The sequence below is a fragment of the Liolophura sinensis genome, chromosome 7, assembly GCF_032854445.1.
Source record: "Liolophura sinensis isolate JHLJ2023 chromosome 7, CUHK_Ljap_v2, whole genome shotgun sequence".
NCBI lineage: Eukaryota > Metazoa > Mollusca > Polyplacophora > Chitonida > Chitonidae > Liolophura > Liolophura sinensis.
Window position 1 is genome coordinate 35,601,951 of NC_088301.1, and position 22,921 is coordinate 35,624,871.

General features: G+C 40.4%; 2 protein-coding genes across 4 annotated transcripts in view; one reads left to right on the forward strand and one right to left on the reverse strand.

Moving 5' to 3' along the window:
* Positions 1-6,615: 6,615 nt before the first annotated feature.
* On the forward strand, positions 6,616-13,783 carry LOC135471683 (uncharacterized). Of its 3 annotated transcripts, none has more exons than XM_064750997.1 (6): positions 6,616-6,752; positions 11,032-11,113; positions 11,310-11,402; positions 12,225-12,474; positions 12,739-12,809; positions 13,338-13,783. In XM_064750997.1, the coding sequence occupies exons 2-6, from the start codon at positions 11,087-11,089 to the stop codon at positions 13,581-13,583; spliced, it is 687 nt and encodes a 228-aa protein (XP_064607067.1). In that variant the 5' UTR covers positions 6,616-6,752; positions 11,032-11,086; the 3' UTR covers positions 13,584-13,783. The 3 variants fall into 3 exon arrangements, with proteins under 3 accessions (XP_064607067.1, XP_064607065.1, XP_064607068.1); XM_064750995.1 differs by lacking the exon at positions 6,616-6,752 and adding an exon at positions 7,256-7,531; XM_064750998.1 differs by lacking the exon at positions 6,616-6,752 and adding an exon at positions 7,598-7,621.
* Positions 13,784-19,329: 5,546 nt separating this feature from the next.
* The window catches only part of LOC135471898 (microtubule-associated protein RP/EB family member 1-like), a 15,948-nt gene continuing 12,356 nt past the window's right edge, over positions 19,330-22,921 (reverse strand). The window contains 3 exon segments of the mRNA XM_064751316.1: positions 19,330-19,386; positions 19,388-19,399; positions 20,753-20,899. Coding sequence (XP_064607386.1) covers positions 19,330-19,386; positions 19,388-19,399; positions 20,753-20,899 — 216 coding nt within the window.

Sequence of the window (22,921 nt, forward strand, 5' to 3'; positions counted from 1 at the left end):
TAGCTACAAAGTCCCAGAAAGCTACGCACCTCCGTCTTATGCATCGGTGCCATAGCTGCAACCTTTTTCGGAGCCGTCTCAATTCCGTCGGTAGACACGACGTATCCCAGGTACGTGATCCTTTGTGCTCCGATCACACAGTTCGATGGCTTTAGCTTAAGCCCATGTGTCTTCAAGCGTTGGAACACCTCTTCCAAAGGAGCAAGCATTTCTGTAAAGGTTCTACCGATGACAATGACGTCGTCTAGGTAAACTAGGCAAGATTCATAGGTTAGTTCTAGCAGCACTGCTTCCATTAACCGCTCGAATGTCCCAGGCGCGTTGCACAACCCAAAAGGCATTACCTTAAACTGGTACAACCCTTTTTTTCGTAGCATACGCGGTGTTGCCTATATCTTCCTGGGGCCTCCGTGGCTCAGTTGGTTAGCGCGCTAGCGCAGCGTAATGACCCAGGAGTCTCTCACCAATGCGGTCGCTGTGAGTTCAAGTCTCATGCTGGCTTTCTCTCCGGTCGTATGTGGGAAGGTCTTTCAGCTACCTGCGGATGGTCGTGGGTTTCCCCCGGGTTCTGCCCGGTTTCCACCCACCATAATGCTGGCCGCCGTCGTATAAGTGAAATATTCTTGAGTACGGCGTAAAACACCAATCAAAAAAAAACAAAAAAAAAAACTTTATCTTCCTGTTCGAGTTCAACCTGGCAGTATCCGGTCATCAAGTCAAGGGTATTCCACCGCTTTGCTCCAGCCAAGGCATGAAGTTGTCAGTTCTCTGCTACGGGTATGCATCCTTCTCGGTGACTTTATTTAAGGCAAGGTAGTCAACGCAAAACGAGACCATGGGCCGTAGGATGGTTCAATAACCCCACGCCACAACATGTCGTCCACCTGCCTGTCCACTTCCTGTCGTAAGTGCATTTGTGCTCGTCTTGGTGGAATGCGAATCGGCAGAGCATTTCCAGTCTTCACAGGATGGTGCACTAACGTGGCTCTACCTAAATCGTCATCCTCCTTTGCAAAAAGATTTGCATATTTCATCAAGAGATTCTTTACCATGGCGGATTTCTCCGGGTCCAACCTTTATTTACATCTGTCAATTATCTCCCTCATGTGGTCCAGAGGGGGTGATTTGCCGTTTTTCATGAGTTCTTTGGCGTCGACCGTTGTTGCTGTAGACCAGTAATCACACAAGGTGCCTGCTCGAACCACTACTGGGTTTTCTGAGGGATTTAAAATCCGCACTGGTACCTGTCCCTTTAGTGTAACTCTCGAGAGTGTCCTTGCCATAATAACACCCATTTTATCGTTGAGCACAGGTTCACTTTACACAAGTCCAACTTCTCCCGGTAACCCGCTCTCAACCTTGGCTGAGGTAACCATCTCTACCCCAAGGGGGATGCTAAAGCTGTTCTGGGTCGTAATTGGATGGCAACCAAATGTTCCGATCACCTCGCACTGGAAGTACCGTCCAGTTATCTGGACCCTGTGGTTTTCAGTGTCAATCACACACCTATTCTTACTCAGGAAGTCGTAGCCTAAGATGGCATCGACAGAGATACTACAGACCACCAAAGTTTGTTCCCGCCTCACTCCATCTAAGTTGATGAGAATTTTATCCTTGCCGAACACCGGCATGTCCGTTCCATCTGCGATGCGCACGCCACCCAAGGTGGACACAGTCAGTGTCGGTCATGTGTCGGCTTTCATTTTTTCCCACACTCGCCGACTTAACAGATACAGCTAAGCTCCAGTATCAACACAGCAAAGAGCTTTACTCGACCCTATCCTTGCCGAGAGAAGAGCCCCACTTCAGTTGTCGTCGGCAAGGACCCTCTCTTCGCCGTGGGGGACGACGCCTGCCTGCCGTCGGGTTCCCTAGGCTCTTCCCGTCGAGGGCAGTCACGTTTAAAATGTCCGAGATCGCCTTATCCCCAACAGCCTTGCCTTGATCCTCCACCTCTACCTCGCCCCTGCCTTGGACCGATCGATCCTCTAGGATAGCGAGTACTGTGATGCCACAATCTCGCTCATCACGGAAATAATCTCTTTCTTTAGAACTTTCACTTTCCACTTTCATCTTCGGGCACATCCGAAGGTGTTTCCTCTTTGGAAGTAGACCGGGCTGTTCAGTTTGAAAGCCTCAACCTCAACTGCCGCATGTACTGCATCGACAATCGTCTTAGGGTGCGTTTGCCAGATTAAACCTCAAGTCATCACTAACGGCTTCCAGAAACTGATCTCGTGGCAGCGTATACTGTAGCGTCTCTTCCGCCTCAGGATACCCATCTGTGCCAGCCTGACCAACTCCCGGGCTAATTCCGACAGGTTTTCACCTTTACCCGGTTGTCTAGCGCTGAACTGTGAAGTGTCGCCCGAGTGCCTCCTTCAAGTGATCGAAATCTACGTACCCTGGAGTAGATTTCAAGTTCGACAGCATCTGCTGTGCTGTTTTCCTCAACGACCCTGCTGGGTGCTGTACCCTCTGTTCTTTCGTCCATCCATTAAGAGCGGCCACGTGCTCAAAATGAATCAAGTAGCCCTTGCAAAGGGTCTTCCCATCTGTATCTATTACTCCTGACAAATGTGGACTTCTCGGACATGACAGAGGCACAAGATGTACCCTGTTTCATGCGACTAATTTCCCCCTGCAACTGTCTGACCATTTCTGCCGTAGTTAAGACTGTATTCTCTAGTGCTTTGTGCGCCTACTGGTCTGCCCACCCATCTACCGTGAACCACTGATACCTCTCCCTCTGCGACCTTAGGCTGCTCTGGGGCCACATTGAAACTGCATAAGGTGTGATCCAGTGTCACCCAGCCGTCTTCATCTAAACCGTCTCGGCTATCCCGGTTAAGGTCAATGTGAAATTCTCCGTCATCGGGCATTCTGCCAATACTAGGCACATTCCGCTTGCCTACGCCATCCATCTCGTCCCTTCCCTCTGTCATTCACTGCAGGGTGTTCCGTAGATTATGGGGCAGATCCCACTGCTGCCACCAAATATGTGACGATTTTACTCCCGAGCGGTCAGTCACAATTAATAACTGGTGATAAACCTCTGCCAGTGATAACACAGACATCCACATAAATATGAGAGCTAGATGCAGTGCGGAACAGACCCTGGGGAAAAGATGATAGAGAAATGATATAATATATATACATAAAAGCCTTTAATAAGACAAAGATACATGCGCAAGGTAAGGCGAATTCAACGACAGAAAGAATCAGGGATCTGGTTGCTGCCTGATACTGTTCGTCATCACGATCTCCGTCGTCCTGTCGGCCACGGTTTAGGCCCGGCCCGGTCACTGTCCTGCGGCCCTTCGAATATCCGGCCCAGCCGCGGACCTAGCTATTGCGGCCTTACCGCAGTGCACGCGGCCTCCTATGTATCCGGCCCAGTCGCGGTCCCTTCTGTTGCGGTGTGACCGCAATGCAAACGGCCCCCTATGTATCCTTCCCATTTCAGTCGCGGGCCGTGCTATTGCGGCCTGACCGCAATGCACGCGGCCCCTCCCTACCAGCAATTACCAGCCGTCCCTGGTCACGGCTTGCAACCTATTGGCGATATACCTCGCGGCCTTCCGGCATGTGTTTGAATTGACCGGCTTACATACCCCGCTGCTTCTGTCTAGCAGCACTTGAGCAGTTCAGCCCTGATCAGCCCCCTATCGTGGTGCTCACGTCAGCAGTCTTCGATAGCAGACCTAACCAGCCAGGAGAGGTGCGTTCTGCGTAACTGCGTCAGACCTGTAGCCTTCCTAACCCGTCGCGTTTTGTCTGTCGCCCTTCAGCGTCGATTGCTCTCGCCGCCCTGTTCATTCGTTCAAACCGAATTTTATCTGGTCCTCCAATATTTGAACTAGCCCGTAATTGTTACAGATGATCCTGGGTAATCTATTTTGGAGCGTCTGGCAGGTGTCAAAGCAGAGGATAAAATATCTGGCACGGGTCGTTTGACACACAGCGAAATGCTCTGTTCATGTGCGTATCCATCCTAGTCCTAGGCCTATATGCACATGTGTGTCTTTTTCCATCCCCTTTCACTCGACCATCTTTACGCTTTCCAGGTGTATTGCTGGTGACCCAAACTAGTAAAATGTTGAGTATTTGGAAAAAAATGTTTTTTGCGGTACCAGGTATTTGGAAACTTCAAAATCGGAAGTACCGTACTGCCTACCCCCTCTCTTTTAAAGTTCACAGTACCGAACCGCCTACGCCTAAAGTCGGGAGTACAGTACTCCCTCTGAAAAAACATATCTTTGGCACTGCCTCATATCAAAATTCATCACAAAAATAACAGGTGCTCTTAACATTGCAATCCCAACGACTTTTACTGATTATAACGTTCTCATATCAGAGGACGTCAACGATAATCTCTTAAATGCCAAAATGTCCATCTCCAGAACAATATTGCGTGATTTGGAAGAACCCAGGTTATCGCTGAACCGACACAGCCAGAATCCAGTACTTTGTCAAACCCACTATAAGAGGTAGCCATCCATGTCACGTCCAAAGATATGGTATACTGAACACCTTCTGCAGCCACCACTGTCCTGTATTTGCTATTGTAAATTGTAATATAGCAAACCTTCTAAATATAGAAGGTGTATACTTGGTACTATGATTGGGACGCCGTTAGAGAAATGCAATCAGTTTCTCTAAGCTGCACACAACAGTATTCCAAATCGAACTGTATTAATAACCCTAATGACAAAGCCTTCTGTCTTCCACCTGTAGCCCCCGCGTCTTCTCGATGAAAATCGCTCAAACCTGTCCGCTATAATTACCGAAGTTTCTGGCGTGCAGAACGTGCTAAATTCTTAAGACACAAACAAAGTTGTGGGGCCAGACGGAATCAGTCCAATGATCTTGTACGAAGCCGGAAACGAAATTGTTCTAGTACTGTCCCGCCTTTTCAGCCTTCGCTACATTCGAGTAATTTCTCTTCAGCCTGGAAAACGGCCACGGCCATTTTCAAGTCTGGAGTCAAAAGTTTCAATTCATCAAATGTCAAAAACTACGGACCAATTTTTTTGCTCTTTAATTCGTCAAAGACAAAACTATTACCGTGTTCAAAGCGTAGACAACCTACCCAATTGAGATTATCCTACTTTGGAAACTATACTGAATCTTGTATTACACATCAACATCTCAGTGTAATCTTTAATGCACAGGCGAACTGGAACCCACACATCGATAGTTTAATAGTAAATGTCAGCAAGAAGATATTGATGTTTAATCTGAAATATACCTTAGCCGCAAGAAATCATCTATCACACTTACATCCGCCCTTCTGGGACATTCTCCATAAACACCAAGTTTCTGCTATCGAATCTTTGCACAGGATTGTCTCAGAATAATAACCGGTCTCGCAAAGAATTGCGCAACCAGAATGCTGTATAAAGAGTCCGGCTTTCTCGAACCAAGCCAACGTCGTCGAATACACCGTTTGTTTGTTGTTTTTTTTTCATACAATTATCCACGATCAGTCAACAAATCATTCTGTCATGCAACTACCAGAGACTGGAAGACCTTACCTGAACCGATCAAACAGGCTACTGATCACACTGAAGTAAAAAATCAGCTTCTGAAGTTATGCTCAAAAGTCAAACCCCCAACCTGGTATTAATACAGGCAGTAGACTGTCTATGTTTATGTCGCTTATGAAATGGCTAAATGATGATTTGTTCAACAGTTATGTCTCTGATTCTCCTCGATGTAGCTGTGGCGCCAGGGTTGAAACTACCCGTCACTATTTATTGGAATGTAAGCATTGCGTGTCGGAGAAACAGGCCATGTTTTTGAAAATAAGAGACGTTGGATTTAGTGATGATATTTCTGCCACAAGAATTTTGTACGGTTCTCCCAATGTAATGGGAAAAAAACGATAAATCAATAATCAATGGTGTATGTCAGTTCACTGAAGCATCTAAACGTGGTCTTATGTCATACTCTATAAGCACTATTCTGCATCCTGCAACAAACATAACCCTATATAAATAAATAAATAAATAAATATATATATATATATATATATATATATATATATATATATATATATACACTCAGCATAGTGATTAAGTGTGTGCGTGTGCGCGTGCGCGTGTGTGTGTGTGTGTGTGTGTGTGTGTGTGTGTGTGTGTGTGTTACATTTTATGTAACAAAAAAAAAGGGTAATTGTACAAGATACTTGTCGTTATTTGTGCCTTGAATGTACACATTATAAGCTTTAGGATTAATGTGTACTTGTTAAACACAAAATACGATGTTTAAAAAAAGAAAAAGAAACGTGCTTTATGGCTGAAATCACCTGTTACCTCCACTGTTTGAGCTAGCCCGTATAGCGCGTCCATTTGGGAGCGTCTGAAGGCCCTTATATGGAGCGTTTAATATGTTTGGCAAAATCCATATAAAAGTGGTTCTGACAGATACCTCCACTTTTGGTACCTCCTATATAGTTAACCCACTTTGGAGGCTCCTTATACAGGGAGCCCAGAGGCCACGCACAGCGGGTGTCACCCGTCAGGAATCCATGTCAGATGACTACCTAAATAACGCTACACTCTGTGCACTGGTGCATTGTTCTTTCAGACTCGAGACCGTAAACAAGTTAGGGATTTGGACAACATGTAAAGGGTGTGCTGCCAGGCATGCATAGTGATCTTGGTACCAAAATTCTGTCGAACGGTGACGCCATTGGGTCGCTTTCACAACACCGTTAATTGTTGGACTGAAGCGATCGTTTTGGAGAGGTAATGTGTTTTGTCGACCTGTGTGACGATTATTATCTAAGTTGCCTGGACAGTGTCAGCTCACATGCAGGCTGTGGCGTATTAAGATGTTGGAAATAACCCTCAGATTTGATAACCTTCCGTTTTGTTTACAGATTTTTGAACTAATATGTCTTTCATCGAAGCATGAATATGCGATATGACTGACAAGGCTATCATGTGAGTTGTATGACGTCACGTTCGTTTTGCTTAGCGGGAGAGCCGAATAAAGCAATACAGATTATAGGGACCTACAACATAGATAGCAAAACCAGAGGAGCGACGACAATTTCATAGTTAGCATGCGGATGGTCACACGTAACCGCGGTGAAATACGACCTCTTCTCAACGTACCTCAGTTAGGGTTTTGTTATACTCAATGTTATAACCAAACAACAGCGACAAACACACGTTCTAATTTAGACCTATACTTAAGCTGGACACAAATAATTAATCCTACAGGGATTTGAAACTGTAATCTGATGATAAACTGACAAAGGGATTGCATAAGTCGCTCTATATCCATGCACGCATATTCTGTATGATTATATATGTGGTAGGATTTTACACGGAAAGTTTCTAGGTCAGTTGCGGGCATTCATGCAAGCACCTAAAACGGTGTCTCTAAAGCGGAAGATCAATAGTTGTAGCTGAAACGGTGTAACAACGGCGAATGTACGGCTTCCATATTCTCCTTATTCGGTTGTGCGTCGTGCAGCAGTCTGGGCATTTAGCACATATAACGAGAAAGCCGTTTAACGGTAAGTAGTGTTTGTTTGGAGGGTACATACGCGTGTGCCCTATGCATGTATACATCATACATTCGATGTACACGCACGGCTAGACGTGAGGTAAGCCCATGCATTAGAACATGCCACAAAAGTGTCAGCTTGTGTATAGCACGTATATATCACTGTATGAGGCAACTTCAGGCCTGTTTGTGTTACAACGTGCGGTAGAGCGGTTTAATCATGTATATATTCATACATGCCATGTTAAATTACATGTATGTCCTTTATGCATATGTAATGCGGAAATAGAAAGCAAATTGTAAATTTGATGGCTATGTTTTTGGGGACAATAATATGTTATGGGTATTGTTTAACATGTACTCTTATGACATTTTATGTTTGTGATGCCATCTAATATATTGCCATGGTGTTGTTGTTGACAATATATGGTGTGATGTGCTCTCTGTATAGCCGTATGGTTGTTCAGGTGTAGGCGTGCGCTTCCCAGTTTCGCATACATATATGACATGTGTGTGAAGTGACCTTGGCGAGAGCGAAAACGCTTTATAGTCTATAAATCTTTAACATGGCGAGTGCGTGAAGAGATTTGTGAGCAAGTCGAGAACACTGAACTCCTATACAAATATCCACATGGGATCCATATGGGAAAAAAACCTTGGCAGTTTGGTGCGTAGTAGGTCTGAGCATAGATACAAACGTAATGCGGAAACTGTGGCCCACTTGAACCAAGAAATCTTCAAGCCAAAAGCTCATAAATACCATGACAACTAGCACTGTAGGCATTATGTCGCCAGAGTAGTTCCGTGCTCTTAACGTTAAGAGGACTTCTTGAAACTCGGCCTGTGTCTTTCGTTAGGTGATTGTCCATGCAAGGCCCGCTTAGATCTCGGGGTACGGCGACAATAGACTGCCAGAGACGCATAGTTAGCAGGCATTCAGTTTGAGGCACCGTGACGCTGGGTTTAAGGAGTACAGAGGAATAAAAACGAAGCGATTTAAAAAATTTACAAGATTAAAAGTGTGGGGACAGGGTGGCGGTGGCAGTTCAAGAATCTGTTCGATCACCTTAGGACCTGTAAGCTCCGCGTCCATAGATTGACAAGTTTTCAGGCATTCGAAGCTAATACGATTGGTACGAGACGTACACGATGGGTCTAAAGAGTGTATATACGGAGCCGAAATTGACAAAAAAAATTAAAAGATCAGAAATCGTGGAATATGCGGAGTTTAGGCGTCGTGGTTCTAAGTGTAACATCGGGGCCTCGAGTTTTAAAAGGCAGCCACAGATGAAAGTCTTTGGTGAAATTTTTCACTAAGTAAAAGGATTTTATCTGATTGACAGCAAATAAAGAATTTCCCAACCCTATATATAATTTTAATACTTTCTTACTTCACCTTATTTGTGAAAGCAAAAGAGAATCTATATGTAAAACTGTATAGTAGCCAAAGATGTGTACTTAGCCAGACACGGTGATGGATCTATAAGAATCAATCTTGTATGCGCTTAGTACTGATTATTGTCGAGACATTCATCTTATTCGGTGTTATTCATCTTAGTACAGTAAATATGGAAGACATGAAATTTTAGAATTAGGTACTACAATATATACGTTGCATTTAATACCGGATCAAATCTTCCTGGCACTCTAAAAAGTTATTATCTTGAAAAGTGGGGGTGCCCTCGACCCTTGAACCCTCCCCCTATTCACATCAGTTCCGGCGCCTCTGGATTGACTCAATAGTGTGTGTCTAAGTATATAGATACAAGGGTTAGGTGGAAACTGTGTCCTTTGGTGAATATAGGATTAAATCTAATCGTGGGGCTGTTGAGTAGTATATATGTCTAAGGATAGATATACATAGGTTCGGTGTGTCTTTTTGGAAAAAAGGATGAAACCCTACTGACAGTTGTATAGTATATTTCTGAGTATGGGTACAAAGGTTCGATGGAAACTGTCTTTTGGAAAGAAGGAGAAAACCTCACTGGCAGCTGTGTAGGGTTGGGTGGAAACTGTGTCTTTTGTAGACAAAAAGGAAACCTGTTTGACTGTTGAGTGGTATGTCCCTGTATAAGTACAAATGTTTGGTTGAAACTGTCTCTTTAGGAGACAAGAAGGAAACCTCACTGGCCGATGTGTAGCCTATGCCTGAGAAAAGGTACAAATGTTAGGTGGAAACCTCTGTTTCCAGGAGACAAAAAGGAAGCCTTATTGACCGCTGTGTGGTACGTCTTAGTATAGGTACAAAGGTTAGGTGGAAACTGTTTTTTTTGGAGTCGAGGAATAAACCTCACATGCCGTAAATTAAGCACTTGGTATCGATCTGAGTATGTAGAAAAGTTATGTGGAAATTGAGTGCCTTGTGGAGAGTTCATAGAGGCGGAAATATAACGACGGTTCAGTGGTATCTCTGAGTAAATACTGAGAGTATTTTGAATTGAGTGCTTGGGGTTTAAAGTCCTACTTAATCGTTAGAGAGCATGTAGTGTCCCTCCTTGTTGCAGGACGGATTTCCACCGCTCTTTTATCTATTGCTGCTTCACTGAGACGACTTACCGAATGCAAATAAGCCGCACCGCCCGAGCCATTATACTGATACGGATCAACCAGTCGTTGCACTATTCCCTTTATGCTGAACGCCAAGCGAAGAAGTTACAACTTCCTCTTTTAAGTATTTTGAATTGAGAGACCAACAAACTACACAAAGCGGTCCGTATGCTGTATAACGCCATATAGCGTGGAAGTGTATACACCGTATCCATAAATGTGTGAAAAGCACATATACATACGTGCTCACTAAGTGCGGGAAAGAGTAAAAGTGGAGACAAGGAAGAAACTTGATAGGCCCTTGAGTATATGTATTGATGTATTGTAGGTGAGTATAGATACCTATAGATATGTGCAATGTGCGCATGCTAAAAGAGGACCCACATGATTGTTGTGACGCAACACATAGATAGGCGCTCGTGTGAATGTGCATGTATAGGTCTGTATATGGGTTAAAATACGTTCCAGATGGGTTAAATTGCAGTTTGTATCAGGTTGCCCTGTGTATAGTGGTGTCATTCAAATATACATGTACATGAACATGTAAAACTTTGTTGAAATTCCGTAAGTTGAAATGACATCATTTGATGCATGGTTTTAAGATGGCTAGAAAATGTTTTTTGAGACCCCCAGAAAAACAACTGACATCTGTTAATATGTTGCCATATATGCATAGGGTAAAACTTTGGAAACAAAATGATTGTCAGTTTGAAATCAAAATAAGCACTAGCGTTGTCGGGCGACAAGGCCTTACAATTTCACCAACTCGACCGAAAGTAGTGTTATTGTAAAATATTGTTAAAATATTGTATAACCCAACCCCTAACCCTAACCATATATATATATATATATATATATATATATATATATATATATATATATATATATATATATATATATATATATATATATATTTATTTATTTATTTATTTATTTATTTATATAGGGTTATGTTTGTTGCAGGATGCAGAATAGTGCTTATAGAGTATGACATAAGATCATTCTCTGCCAATGCACAATGGCAGGAGAGGTAAATGACGAAGAGGTAAATATGAACACAACGTTTTAACAAAGTCCACAATTTAGACATTTCTGAAGATATTTCCTAAACTGAACGCATGCCTTTGTTTTTGAATATTTTGTGTTTCCATATCAGTATTAAATTATAACGAATGCCAGTGTACATGTATATACATGTAGTTTCACAGTGAGTTTAATATGGGCTTGCTTTGTTCTTGCAGAGTGGCTGGTGGAAATGCCTGGCAGATATGATAAAGCCTTTTCTTCCCATTCGACCAGAATGTAACAAGCTTTTACATTTTCTAAAATGTTTTGTAAGTTAGTTCTTGTCTTTTTTTACCCATACAGATATATGTTTTAATGTATATGTTGTCTTTGGGATATATATGCATGTAGAAAGCTGATGAACCATGTATCTATAAGCTGTTCAAGTTAGAACCTATTGTAAGGTAATGTTACAATGTGATATACACTCAAAAAATTAATCTGTTAAATTGAGTTATCTGAGTGATACTAGAATGTATTCTGTTACTGCAGCTGATTATTCTGTAAAATATAACACACACATTCTATTAATTCAACATAACCATTCAATTAGGGTAACAGGATTTTCTGTTCAATTTGACAGAAAATTGTGTTATGATAACAGAATACGCTCTAGCATCACTCAGACAACATGTTTTCTGTTAAATGTAAGATTAATTTGTTTGAGTGTACCTGGATTTGTGACCGATAACAACTTCTCACTAAAATGTTGGCGATACCAGCATAAAATCTTTTTCGCGGAAAAGCTAGAATTTTGTTTGTCGTTATCTCTGTTCCCACTCATTTTTTTCTGCCAAAAACAGAACTGTTCTTTTTTTTAATTGCTTAGTAAGTAATAAAATCGCCAAATCTTTGAGGCGTTATTTTCAACCATTAGAATATACTTATAGAAGTCGGGTTCGACTGGCAAGTAACGGTTATTTCTCCTGGCTCATAGTATTTATGAGCATTGTATACTGTAATCTGTTTCGATGCAAGGTGTAAAGTGTAAAGGTATATATATATATATATATATATATATATATATATATATATATATATATATATATATATATATATATATATATATATGCAAATGATCTAAATTACAGGTTGAATCTGCCCAGGCGGACATTATCTTGAGTCAGGCATCAGGTGCACAACGCTGCATTGATGTAGATACGAAGTCGAAACCAGCCATTCTTTCCATTGAGAACTGGGAGCTATTTGTACTGTCCATTGGTTTGGAGGTCGAGAGACCAAATTTTGCTGTGGATTTTGATATGATAGGCATTCTGACCACACCAAGAGTACAAGAATCTGATCTGGAGCATGTCCTGTCGTGCATACTAGCCTTGATAGGTGAGTTAATAACATGTAATGAATATTACCGTGGACGAGAAATCAAGCTTAAGTTTGTGATGATAGTACTATTAATGTTTGATAAGTGGCGTACTATTATACCTCTATAGCGGCATTGTATGTATTGTAATACATGTCATACATTGTACTAAGACCTACATTTGATCGAATGCAGGAAAGCTACCGAGTGAATCAATATATGTCATTTCGTCATGCATGCAGTCAATCGCTTTTCAGTGGAAACGAATTTTTGCTATCTTTTAGACATGGACTTCCAGCTTTTGTCACGCTTAGTTGGACTGGAAAAGGAGGAACTACGTCAACTCTGGTGCCTGGTAATATTTCAAAAATTAAAACATCTACACATTGTTAATTGTTGACACAAAATATATATTGGCTTATTATTTGACTTTTCAGATAAACTGAACTTAAAATGAAGACACGCTATATTCACGACACCCAGGTGTATGATTAATTATAACACAGGTAAAAGTGTTTAACGTTTAAATATGGTCGTTACATATATCTGTCGAAGAATGAGTACCTTTAGTTAGACTCAAGAAGTATCACTTGTTTTGTAAGGACACAGAATTTGTTGCTTATGCACACCCACGTCTGGCGAAAAAGTCGAATTACATGCTTGCCTATTTTGCTAATACAGCATATTTTACAAAACAAGACTTCTCAACCCACGATGAGTCTTTGATACAAATTGGGAGAAGCTGGAAACTCTAATAGGCTATATACTCCGTTAACCCGAAACTGTTTGTGTGATCTGTTAATATATATGTACAGGTTTACTTAACCTGGCTCATACATTTGGCGTGTGAAATTATTCTTTCCAGCCGTTTCTTTCATTTCAGCTGATGAATTTTTCAGGTGAAGACGAAATGCGACAGGCAAGCTCCCCTTGTGAAATTGAACGTTTCAGAAATCTCTGGGGAAAATACCAGGATATTCTGGAAATAGTGGGATTTAAAAAGGTTGCAAGAGGGCCAGAATCGTTTATATCTTACCACAAAACCGAAATGGGTTTACACAATTACAGAAGTTTGCGTACATTCTTACATGGTGTGTTACAGAATCCAGTTTCTGAATCATATGTTTAAATCATTTTTTAAGGTTTAATTCATCATATCGTAGTGCAAAGCACAGCATATTATAATGATTTTGTATCAACAAATTAATCTTAATTCAGTTTGTGTACCAATGTTGTTCTTTGATGCATAATGCAAATCAATTTTTGTCTTGCACTCTGAAATGAATAATACCATGTCATATTATCCAACTCGCATGCGTATTGTTGCAAGTAGGCTTGTATATATATATATATATATATATATATATATATATATATATATATATATATATATATATATATATTTACCCATTTACTCATGCATGGCACATACGTATCAGAGGGTGTACCGTGCATGGCGGTATGGTGAAGATGCTTTTCAGTTCCCTTTGGAAGACATGCGAATGGGTGTACAGCTAGAGGTGAAGTTCGATCACTTGCTCTCATCAATATATCTATATCCGTGTGTCACATGTGGGAATGTCCTTCATATATACTTGGTCATTGCGGTGCATTCCTATACACACATAATACTGTAACCGCCATCTTAAAATGTGAATCATTCTTGAGTGCGGCGTTAATCCCGTTTTCAACATTGAACGCGGTAAGCCCTATATATAGAGCAGCTTAAACTTTCTTTTTACTTTTGTTGGTTTGTTTTTATTCATTAGAAACGCCTAGCCTCCCTCAATTCATCGAGTATCTTTTGAGATACATGTATATATTACACGATATAAAGCCTTGTGTCTGAAGCTGACCCTGTTAAACTGCTTTGTAAGTTATAACTCTCGATTCAAGCTAGTCATGGAAGCTGAACTTGGGTTCAATTTGGGCTCTTATTTTAAGCTCAGCGACTTTTAATTTCTTTCTGACGCAGCTGGGAAGAGGAATGTAAAGAGGAGCAGTCTAGATTAATTTGAATTTGATCGGACGCAATACAAGCAAATTATATACTTACTTTTGATGTTGTTGTGATAAAACATGACCATGCATGACAAGTTAACACTACAACAGCACATTTATTTGTGTACGGACTTGTTTCACTTTAAACGTTCTTTAATTTAGTCACAATTTTTCAGGGCAATGTTTACCCCACGGCCCCAAATGTTGTACAATGTTGCCAGCATCAGTTTAAAGCTGTGGTCACTCTCCCGACCCTTTAAGCGTCAAATGCAGGAAAGTTAAGCCCGAACAACCGGGCTGGGTCTCACGAAACATTTTCTGCTTAAGTAATTTTGCTTGAGAACAATACATGTACTATACTGATGTACATTATTTGAGTTATGTTTTTTCCTTCTTCTAAGAAACACTCCACTCAGGACTTACTGCATTAACTTAAGAATGAATGCTTGGGGTTTAGCGTCGTACTTAACAATTTTTCAGTCATATGACGAGGAGAAGTAATTAGGTGTGTGTACATATACTGCGTCTTTTTGTGGCAGGGCGATCCCATGCCACTAAAGTATCATGCTGCATATCAATCATGATATCAAGCATATCATCATTTATACTGACACCGGGCCAAGCGGTCCTGTTTCCTTGCTCTAATCTCTCAGTGCTGAGCGCCACGAGAACCAGCAACAAGCATCATTCTTTAAGTCTATGAAGTCGGTGTGACCCGACCCGAGTTTGATTCCGGGCATCCCGACTTCGAGGCGCACGCTTTAACTATTAAGCCACCGAAGCGATCCATAGACTTGAGAAGTTTCGTGAAAGCAGATCCTGGCAAACTGTCTCCCAGATGAGCCAATCAAAGAACAGCTAGGAATAATGTGATGTTCTTTATAGGTTAAGGCCAAGGAGAGGCTTTGTCCACGACGCCGAATGGTCCGAGATAATTGTCGTCGAAATTCCGGTTAGACTTTGAAGGAAATGAACTTAGATACCCCTCCAATTTATCCAAGCTTCGTAAACACACTAATCAAATAAACAAATAGTTGCGGTGCGAGGTAACTCTCATATCGAGCAACTCAGTTGTGTGAGTTACAGTGACAAACAAGCCTAAATGTGTCGAACTTATGATAAAGAAGGGCCTTCAACATCATCAATCGAAGTCAACCAAGGTGGTCTCTGTAACATGTTATGAGACTCGCCGAACCAAAATGGTCCATGGGAATCACAACTCTTTATAAAAAATAATCACATTTTCCGAGCCTATTCTGTAACAGTTATTGAGCCCGCCTCCTTCATGCTGCTTTAATGTGACCTTGAGGTCATGACCTTTATCAGCCTAAATGAACTCAAATGTATGGCTGAGCCAAGGGATTATCCCCTCTAGGTTCGCGATAGTGGACACAGTAGGGTAGATTATCACTGTCACCACTAGCTAATTTTGTACAGAAATCTTGAACCACGCCGAGGCCAGTGGGGTCACGGTTATAAGACAGGAAGGGATGTCAAAAACTCTCAACACCTTTTTCTATTAATTATTGATACCCTTACAAGATTCCAACCAGCAACTAAAACAATTTTATTGATAATTGCTAATTAATTAAGTCTCGCGCGAGGACACCAGTGGTGAGGCTAACCCTGAAGAAGCCTACGTGCGTCGCAAATTCTTCAATTGTCAAGCTAGTCTTGTGGTGGCAGTGATGTTAAATAAGCGCGGAGAGCAGCACGTGCACTGTTAGGAGTATGGGAGTAGACTCTGAAAATGTCACTTGTCAATTTGTTACTGCCATTAACTTTTTAGAATAGGCTAATTAGTTTGTAGGAACTTTTAGGTTGACATCGACTTATGAAAGTCAAGTTTTAATGCACAAGTGAACAACGGCAAATGATCCTAACCGTAAATCTGACACATATGGGGTCATTTCTCACTGTAACTGTCGCAGCCGCGTTGATCAATAAGAGTTACCCACTCCATAAGTGTTACAAGGCTTAACAGCATTGGCAGTTGTTGGCCATAGTTTCTATTATGTGGACGCGTCTCCAAAATGTTGGACAACACTGCATAAGCAACATGAGATTGACTAACAAATGGTGTGTTGGGTAGGTAACCTCCTCCCATACTTTCAAGGAGAGATAATTGTTAACATCCAGAAGAAAGAATATTGTTTCTCCTATACGTGACTTTAACCCAAAACTGGAAAAAAGGAATTGCTTCAGTGTGGCTGCCAAAACAAGGTCACACAAACCCTTTACATACAAATGAGTACATGTATATTAAATGACTAATTAATAAATAACCTGAAATGTGTTATCCAAATCATATTCTGAACATCTGCAACAGTGCATGATTCGGGGCAGAAAAACATAAGTGAACCTATGTACCTACACAATCCTCCCAAGATTCCTTTAACCTGTTAACGATGCCTACACTGAGTGCCTCAAAATTAGTGTCAGTGAGGTAAAACTCTGTTGTGAATAACTGATTCAATCAACTGAGAAACAGAAGTTCAAGATAGATAACAATGTTTTAATTGGGCCAACACAGTCAATGAAGGACAAATTGTTAAGAAGCAGTTTCAAATTTGTCATACTAGAACATCTCACATGAAAACTCTTAGAATATAGTGTGCCAGTAATACAAATTTCAATTTGTTTTCTTTCTCATATTTTAAAAACAAATCACCTAGTCTAAATAGTCTACACAAGTTTGATTGCTCATGTCCTCTACTTATCTCCACTTACAGCAGAAAGCCAGTGACCCTGCACTGCTTGTTGGATGATTCAAACATGAATTATCATATTGCTGTTACATCAAATTAAAAATACCAAGGCAACAATAGATAATAAAAACTATCTGACCCACCACATTCAGTGGAAATAGTTTGGGATCATGAGCCAATATCAACTTCAATATTTTGAGTACCATTGATAACACTTCAATATATTGAGTACAGATAAAAGTCTGTCGTGGGAGTGGACTTTTGAATAAATCATTACAGGAAGATATATCTAGGTTTAAATCCAAACCATCCCAGTGCTATATTAAAGATGATATTGCCAGAAGGTTTCATCAGCAGTTGAGATATACCAATTACAATGATATAATGAAAATGACATTTAAAAGACAGTCGACTGCAGTAAAAACCACATTAAACTGAACAGAACTTGTAGCATGTAGTAAGTACATGTAACTATGGACTACATCAGAGATTTCAGCCTATATTTAAGCAGTACATTCACAATTAAACTAGTTACAAGGTCCTACCAAAATATAATTCATTTTTTCCTTTCAAATGAGTGTAAGTTTTAGTACTAGGGCTGAACAATGAATGCCAATTTACACAAAAAAATTATCTGTGATTTTCGGAGTTCACTTAAATTTCCACAGATAACTAAGCCAGATAGGAAGCACAAACACTTGTGAGAAACAGAGAGCTAGAGAGAGTCAGCAGGGCATAGCAATGCCAACAAACCTATAACCACTAAGTCAAAACCAAACCAATGGATTTTCTATATGTACTGTTCTCTAATGCACAAGCAACAATGCTAAACACCAAAGTTCTGTACAATCAAACAGTGGAATGACCCATTGTCCTCAAATACTTGGATAGGCCACAGTGGAGTGTTTTAGTGAAGACAGCCTAGTTTCTACAGAATTATGTACAAAAAATGGTCATAACACGGAAATCATAACACAAACGTATATGCCAGATCAGGTTTTCTTACCGATTCAAAGAGGCTTCCCATAGTGGTTGGTTTACAAAGTGTTTTAGACAAATTTCCATGCAAACGAAACAAATACATGTGCATGTATAGAATTATTAACAATATCAGTATTTCAAAGGTTAGTTACTCTGCTTCCACATGATACATACATATGCTTTGGTGAAAGCTGAATATATTCATCTGCACTTGCTATAACGCATATTGGTTTTGTCTAAAAATTTACAGTAAGCAGTAAGATTCTAAAACAAGATAGAACTGTATTTTACAGGCATGTATGATTTTGGAAACAAAATGAATAAAGTTCAACTTGTTTTGTTTTTCACAGCCTAAGAAAGAAAAGATATTAATGAATTTCACAAACTAATGAGTGGAAATCAAGAAGTATGTACAACAAGGCAGAGAAAAAGAAAAAAACAAATTAGGAGGCTTGCAGGCTTTGCAGTATTTCATGAAGACCATGCCTAATTTTCACTGGTTGGGATTAGAGGCAAGAAAACCAGTTCACTTCAGCATTCATCAGGTGGGCTTACACATACTTGTATGATTGTGAAAATAGTTTAATATACATGGTATGACCTTTACATAGTGGACACGTAACACAGCCTTGTTAGTACCAGTAATAGAAAGCTTACATGTATGCCATATAAATACGAAAATAGAATAAATGATAGTAAACACAGGATTTGTCAATTTGAATAAATAGTAATCCCCTTTCTAAAATTTCATTTCTTTGATCATTGTATGGTGAACTGAATTGGCATGCTTATATGCCAAATTATTTTTATGTTGTGCCCAGAAAATGATCAAAGAACCTATGTGACATGTAAAATACATGACATTGGGTGTAACGAAATCCAAGTGTCCGAGTGCTTAGTCTCAATGACTAAGGGGTCAGTTGTGCATCTTTTATAAAGAGCTTGAGTACAGATGTGGCAGCTTCAAGTCCACACAAACAACTGACCAAGCACCTGTAGACCTTCACTTGGATTTGTCAAACCATTGGGGCGTGTGCTGTAATTTGGTGTGCACCTTCCTGTAATAAAGCACTGTCCACACAATCCCACAGCAGACATATTTGGTAGATAAATGTCATGTGAACCTCTTCCAACTGGTTTTGTTTAGAACACTTTTCACACCCTCCCTGTAAAAATCTGCTTCCATCAGTATTCCTCATCCTCCTCAGAAGCATTGGCATCCACAAATTCATCATCCGGTTTGAGCGAAGCCCTCCTAAAACCAACAAAGTAGCACACGGTAGCAGTTATTAAAAATTTTTACTGTATTATGGTATTACAACCTGCAAAACAATGGAAATAACTGCACTTTTATCATAATTCTAGCCCTCAATCTGTCAAAATGCCCTCAAATCTTCCTTAATGGACAGAAGAACTCCTTGAACTGCACTCCGGTTTACAAGAAAAATGGACATAGGTTATGTTATTGTAACAAATATATACATTCAAGGAGGTAATTTCTTCCATTTCATACACTTTATCATATATACAATTGGTGCCACAGCCACCAAAGGGCTTGCATATTGGATATACATCACTACAAAACTTCAGTTCAACAACACTTAGTGTACCTAAATGTTTACCTTTGCATGGAATCTAGTACCAAGAAGAAAAAGTCAAGAGGCCCACTAATGTGTGAATCATGTAGTTAGCTCTACCTCCATAGGGTTTCCATGTCATAATTTCATGTGATGTCATGGGTATTTTACACAATACTCAAGAATATTTCACTTACATGACGGAGACAAGCATTATGGTGGGCGGAAGTCCACAACCATTTTGCAGGTTCTCACAAATCTTCCCAAAAACGACCGGAGAAGAAGAATGCATTAGTTGAACTTGAAGTCATAGCGACCACATAGGAGAGGGGCTCCTGGGTCGTTGTGCTGCACTGGCTAACCACTAGGCTAAGAAGTCCCCTATATCATTTTAATATTTCCACCAAGTTTCTCTTGGAACTGGAGAAACATTTTAAAAAATTTAGACTGTTTGCTTATGGTTTGAAAAAAAGTGAATATTTTTTGGATGGTATATTGAATAACCTACTTGAATAACCCCTTTCCCATCAACCAAAAAGTGACATACAAAGCCATATATACCTGGGCTTTTTTTGCCTTTCATGATTATCGCTGTGTGAAATTCAGACTGCATCATTACACAATGCCACCAGGTTTTTGTTCTAAGAAGCCATTTGTTGGATTTACCAAAGTACATAAATGGAGAGTATGCCATGCTATATTTTCAATCTACGTACTATAATGTGCACTGATAAGTGCATGAAGTACAGGATTAGCTAATCTTGTGTCCCTCAGAGTAGTTTTATTTATTTTTCTAAATAATAGATGTTGTGATGCATTCTAATAAATGTTAAGGAAAAGGTCAGAGTGAAAGAAGATGTTAATACTATACGCTACATATACATATAATGTTCGCCCAAAGCTGCTCAACAAAAGTACCAACCTTGTAACTTGCAACCCCTCCCCCTCAGTAAAACAGGCATTTTCATTTCATGGAAGGAACGTTAACTACAAAGCATGCTAAGGTTGCAGTGATGCCTAGAATGGCTTACCTCTGTTGCATACAGAATTTCTACAATTTTTTTAATGGTTGGGTTTTCTTCATTTTCTTGGCACATGATCTCTATATCCCTCAACTTCCCAAAGTAAAAGTCTCGTTCCTTTTCCAATCCACTGATCGTCAACTGTAATTCAGATGTCTACAACGGAAAAAACAGAACAAGTCGTACATGTTTTATTTAAAATAGTATAACACCAGTAAATCTGGATTCATTGACTTTAGTGTACATAATTTCAAGTCAGTTACTTTTAACAGTTGCCTCTCTGTTTAAAAAGACAACAAAAACCAAGTGCACTTGTTCAATGAAAGGAACAAGGTTATGTGGATTCCTGCAAAGGAACACACATCTTTCCACTGGCAAAACAGCAGAGTCCTCTACCTACTTGAGTAACAACACCAGGGACATCAATATTTATTTATTTATTTATTTGATTGTTGTTTTACACTGTACTCAAGAATATTTCATTTATATGATGGCGGCCAGCATTATGGTGGGTGGAAACCAGGGGAAACCCACGACCATCCGCAGGCTGCTGACAGACCTTACCTAGTATGGCCGGAGAGAAAGCCAGCATTAGCTGGACTTGAACTCACAGCGACCGCATTGGTGAGAGACTCAGGGTCAATACGCTGCACTAGCGCGCTAACCAACTGAGGGACATCAATAATACAAGTATGCATGTATGCTTGAGGTTTAATGTCATACTTAACAACTTTTCAGTCATAGTACAAGTCATTAGGTGTGTATACATATACTGTGTCTTTCTGTGGCAGGGTGAGTCCATGCTGCCAAAGTGCTGCCTCCACTGAAGTATCATGCCGAAGGCACCCGACAGGATACCCCATCCAGTCATATTAATTATATTGATACCGTGCCAACCAGTGATGTTTCCTATCTTTATCCTCTCAGTGCTAAGCACCAAGCCAGTCAGCATCAAGTACCACTTTCAAAGTCTTTGGTGTGACCCGACACGGGTTTGATCCCATTGTCTCCTAACTTCAAACACCACAAGTGATCATAAATAATCATGAATAGCTGACAATGTTAAGTCTTGAGCAGTTAGTTTAAAACCTTATATTTAGCAGGAAAGCTACCAAAGAGCTTGTCTGTAGGAGGACACATGAATGCAGAAGTCCAGCTTGAAACAGAATTAATATGCACATTGAGCATCAACGATGGAAGATCCTCCTCATATTGTTATGCTTTACAAGTATGTAAAACTTCAGATCTATACCTGTAGATACCTCCCCCCAACCAAAATACTGATTCTAATACACAAATACAGAATACACCTGTTGTTAAGTTTGTAATTTATGGTCATTAATAACACACACAGCAAATGAATGATAGAACATCCCACTTGTGTCATTTTGCTCTGGATATAAAAAAAAAACCTCACCACATGCAGCACTTTTTAAGATTCAGCACCGAACATTTACTTTACCATTGGTTCCTTTGTTACTCGATGCTGATGCTGGCACTCATGTTATGACATAAGCGATGCCTGTGCTTTTGCCAGCTAATAATGAGCATACAATGCAATTCTGATAAGGGTATGTACATTCAGTCTCAGCAATATCTGACACTTTGAGAAAACCTAGTGGTATTTGTTGGTGGAGATGCATTCCCAAACCCTGCATTTCTCCTTCACTTCATTCCCTCTTCAAAGTGCAATGACTAAGTCACTAAGAATCTGCAATGCAGAATCCACATGCGCATTAACATGTTAATTAGTCACCAATTTATAAAGTCCCTTACAAACTAAAGGAAGTGACTTGTGCACAAGAAATGAATATGAACAGAACTCAATTGCCTGGACCCAGTTCACGAAACTCTCTTAACGTTATGAGCTCACAACTACCATGACAACGTAATGCCTACAGTACTGGTTATCCTGGTAGTCAGGTGAACGTAACGTCAAGAGTGTTTCGTGAAACCGGGCCGATTCATGAAACCGGGCCAGCACTCCACTGAAAATGCATCTGCATGTACTCCACTGAACATATGAACACACAGGCTTGCTCACTGCTATATCGTAATTTAATTGATTGGCGTTTTATGATGTACTCAAGAATATTTCACTTATACAATGGCGGCCAGCATTATGGTGGATGGAAAATGGGCAGAGCCCGGGGGGAAACCCACGACCTTCCTCAGGTT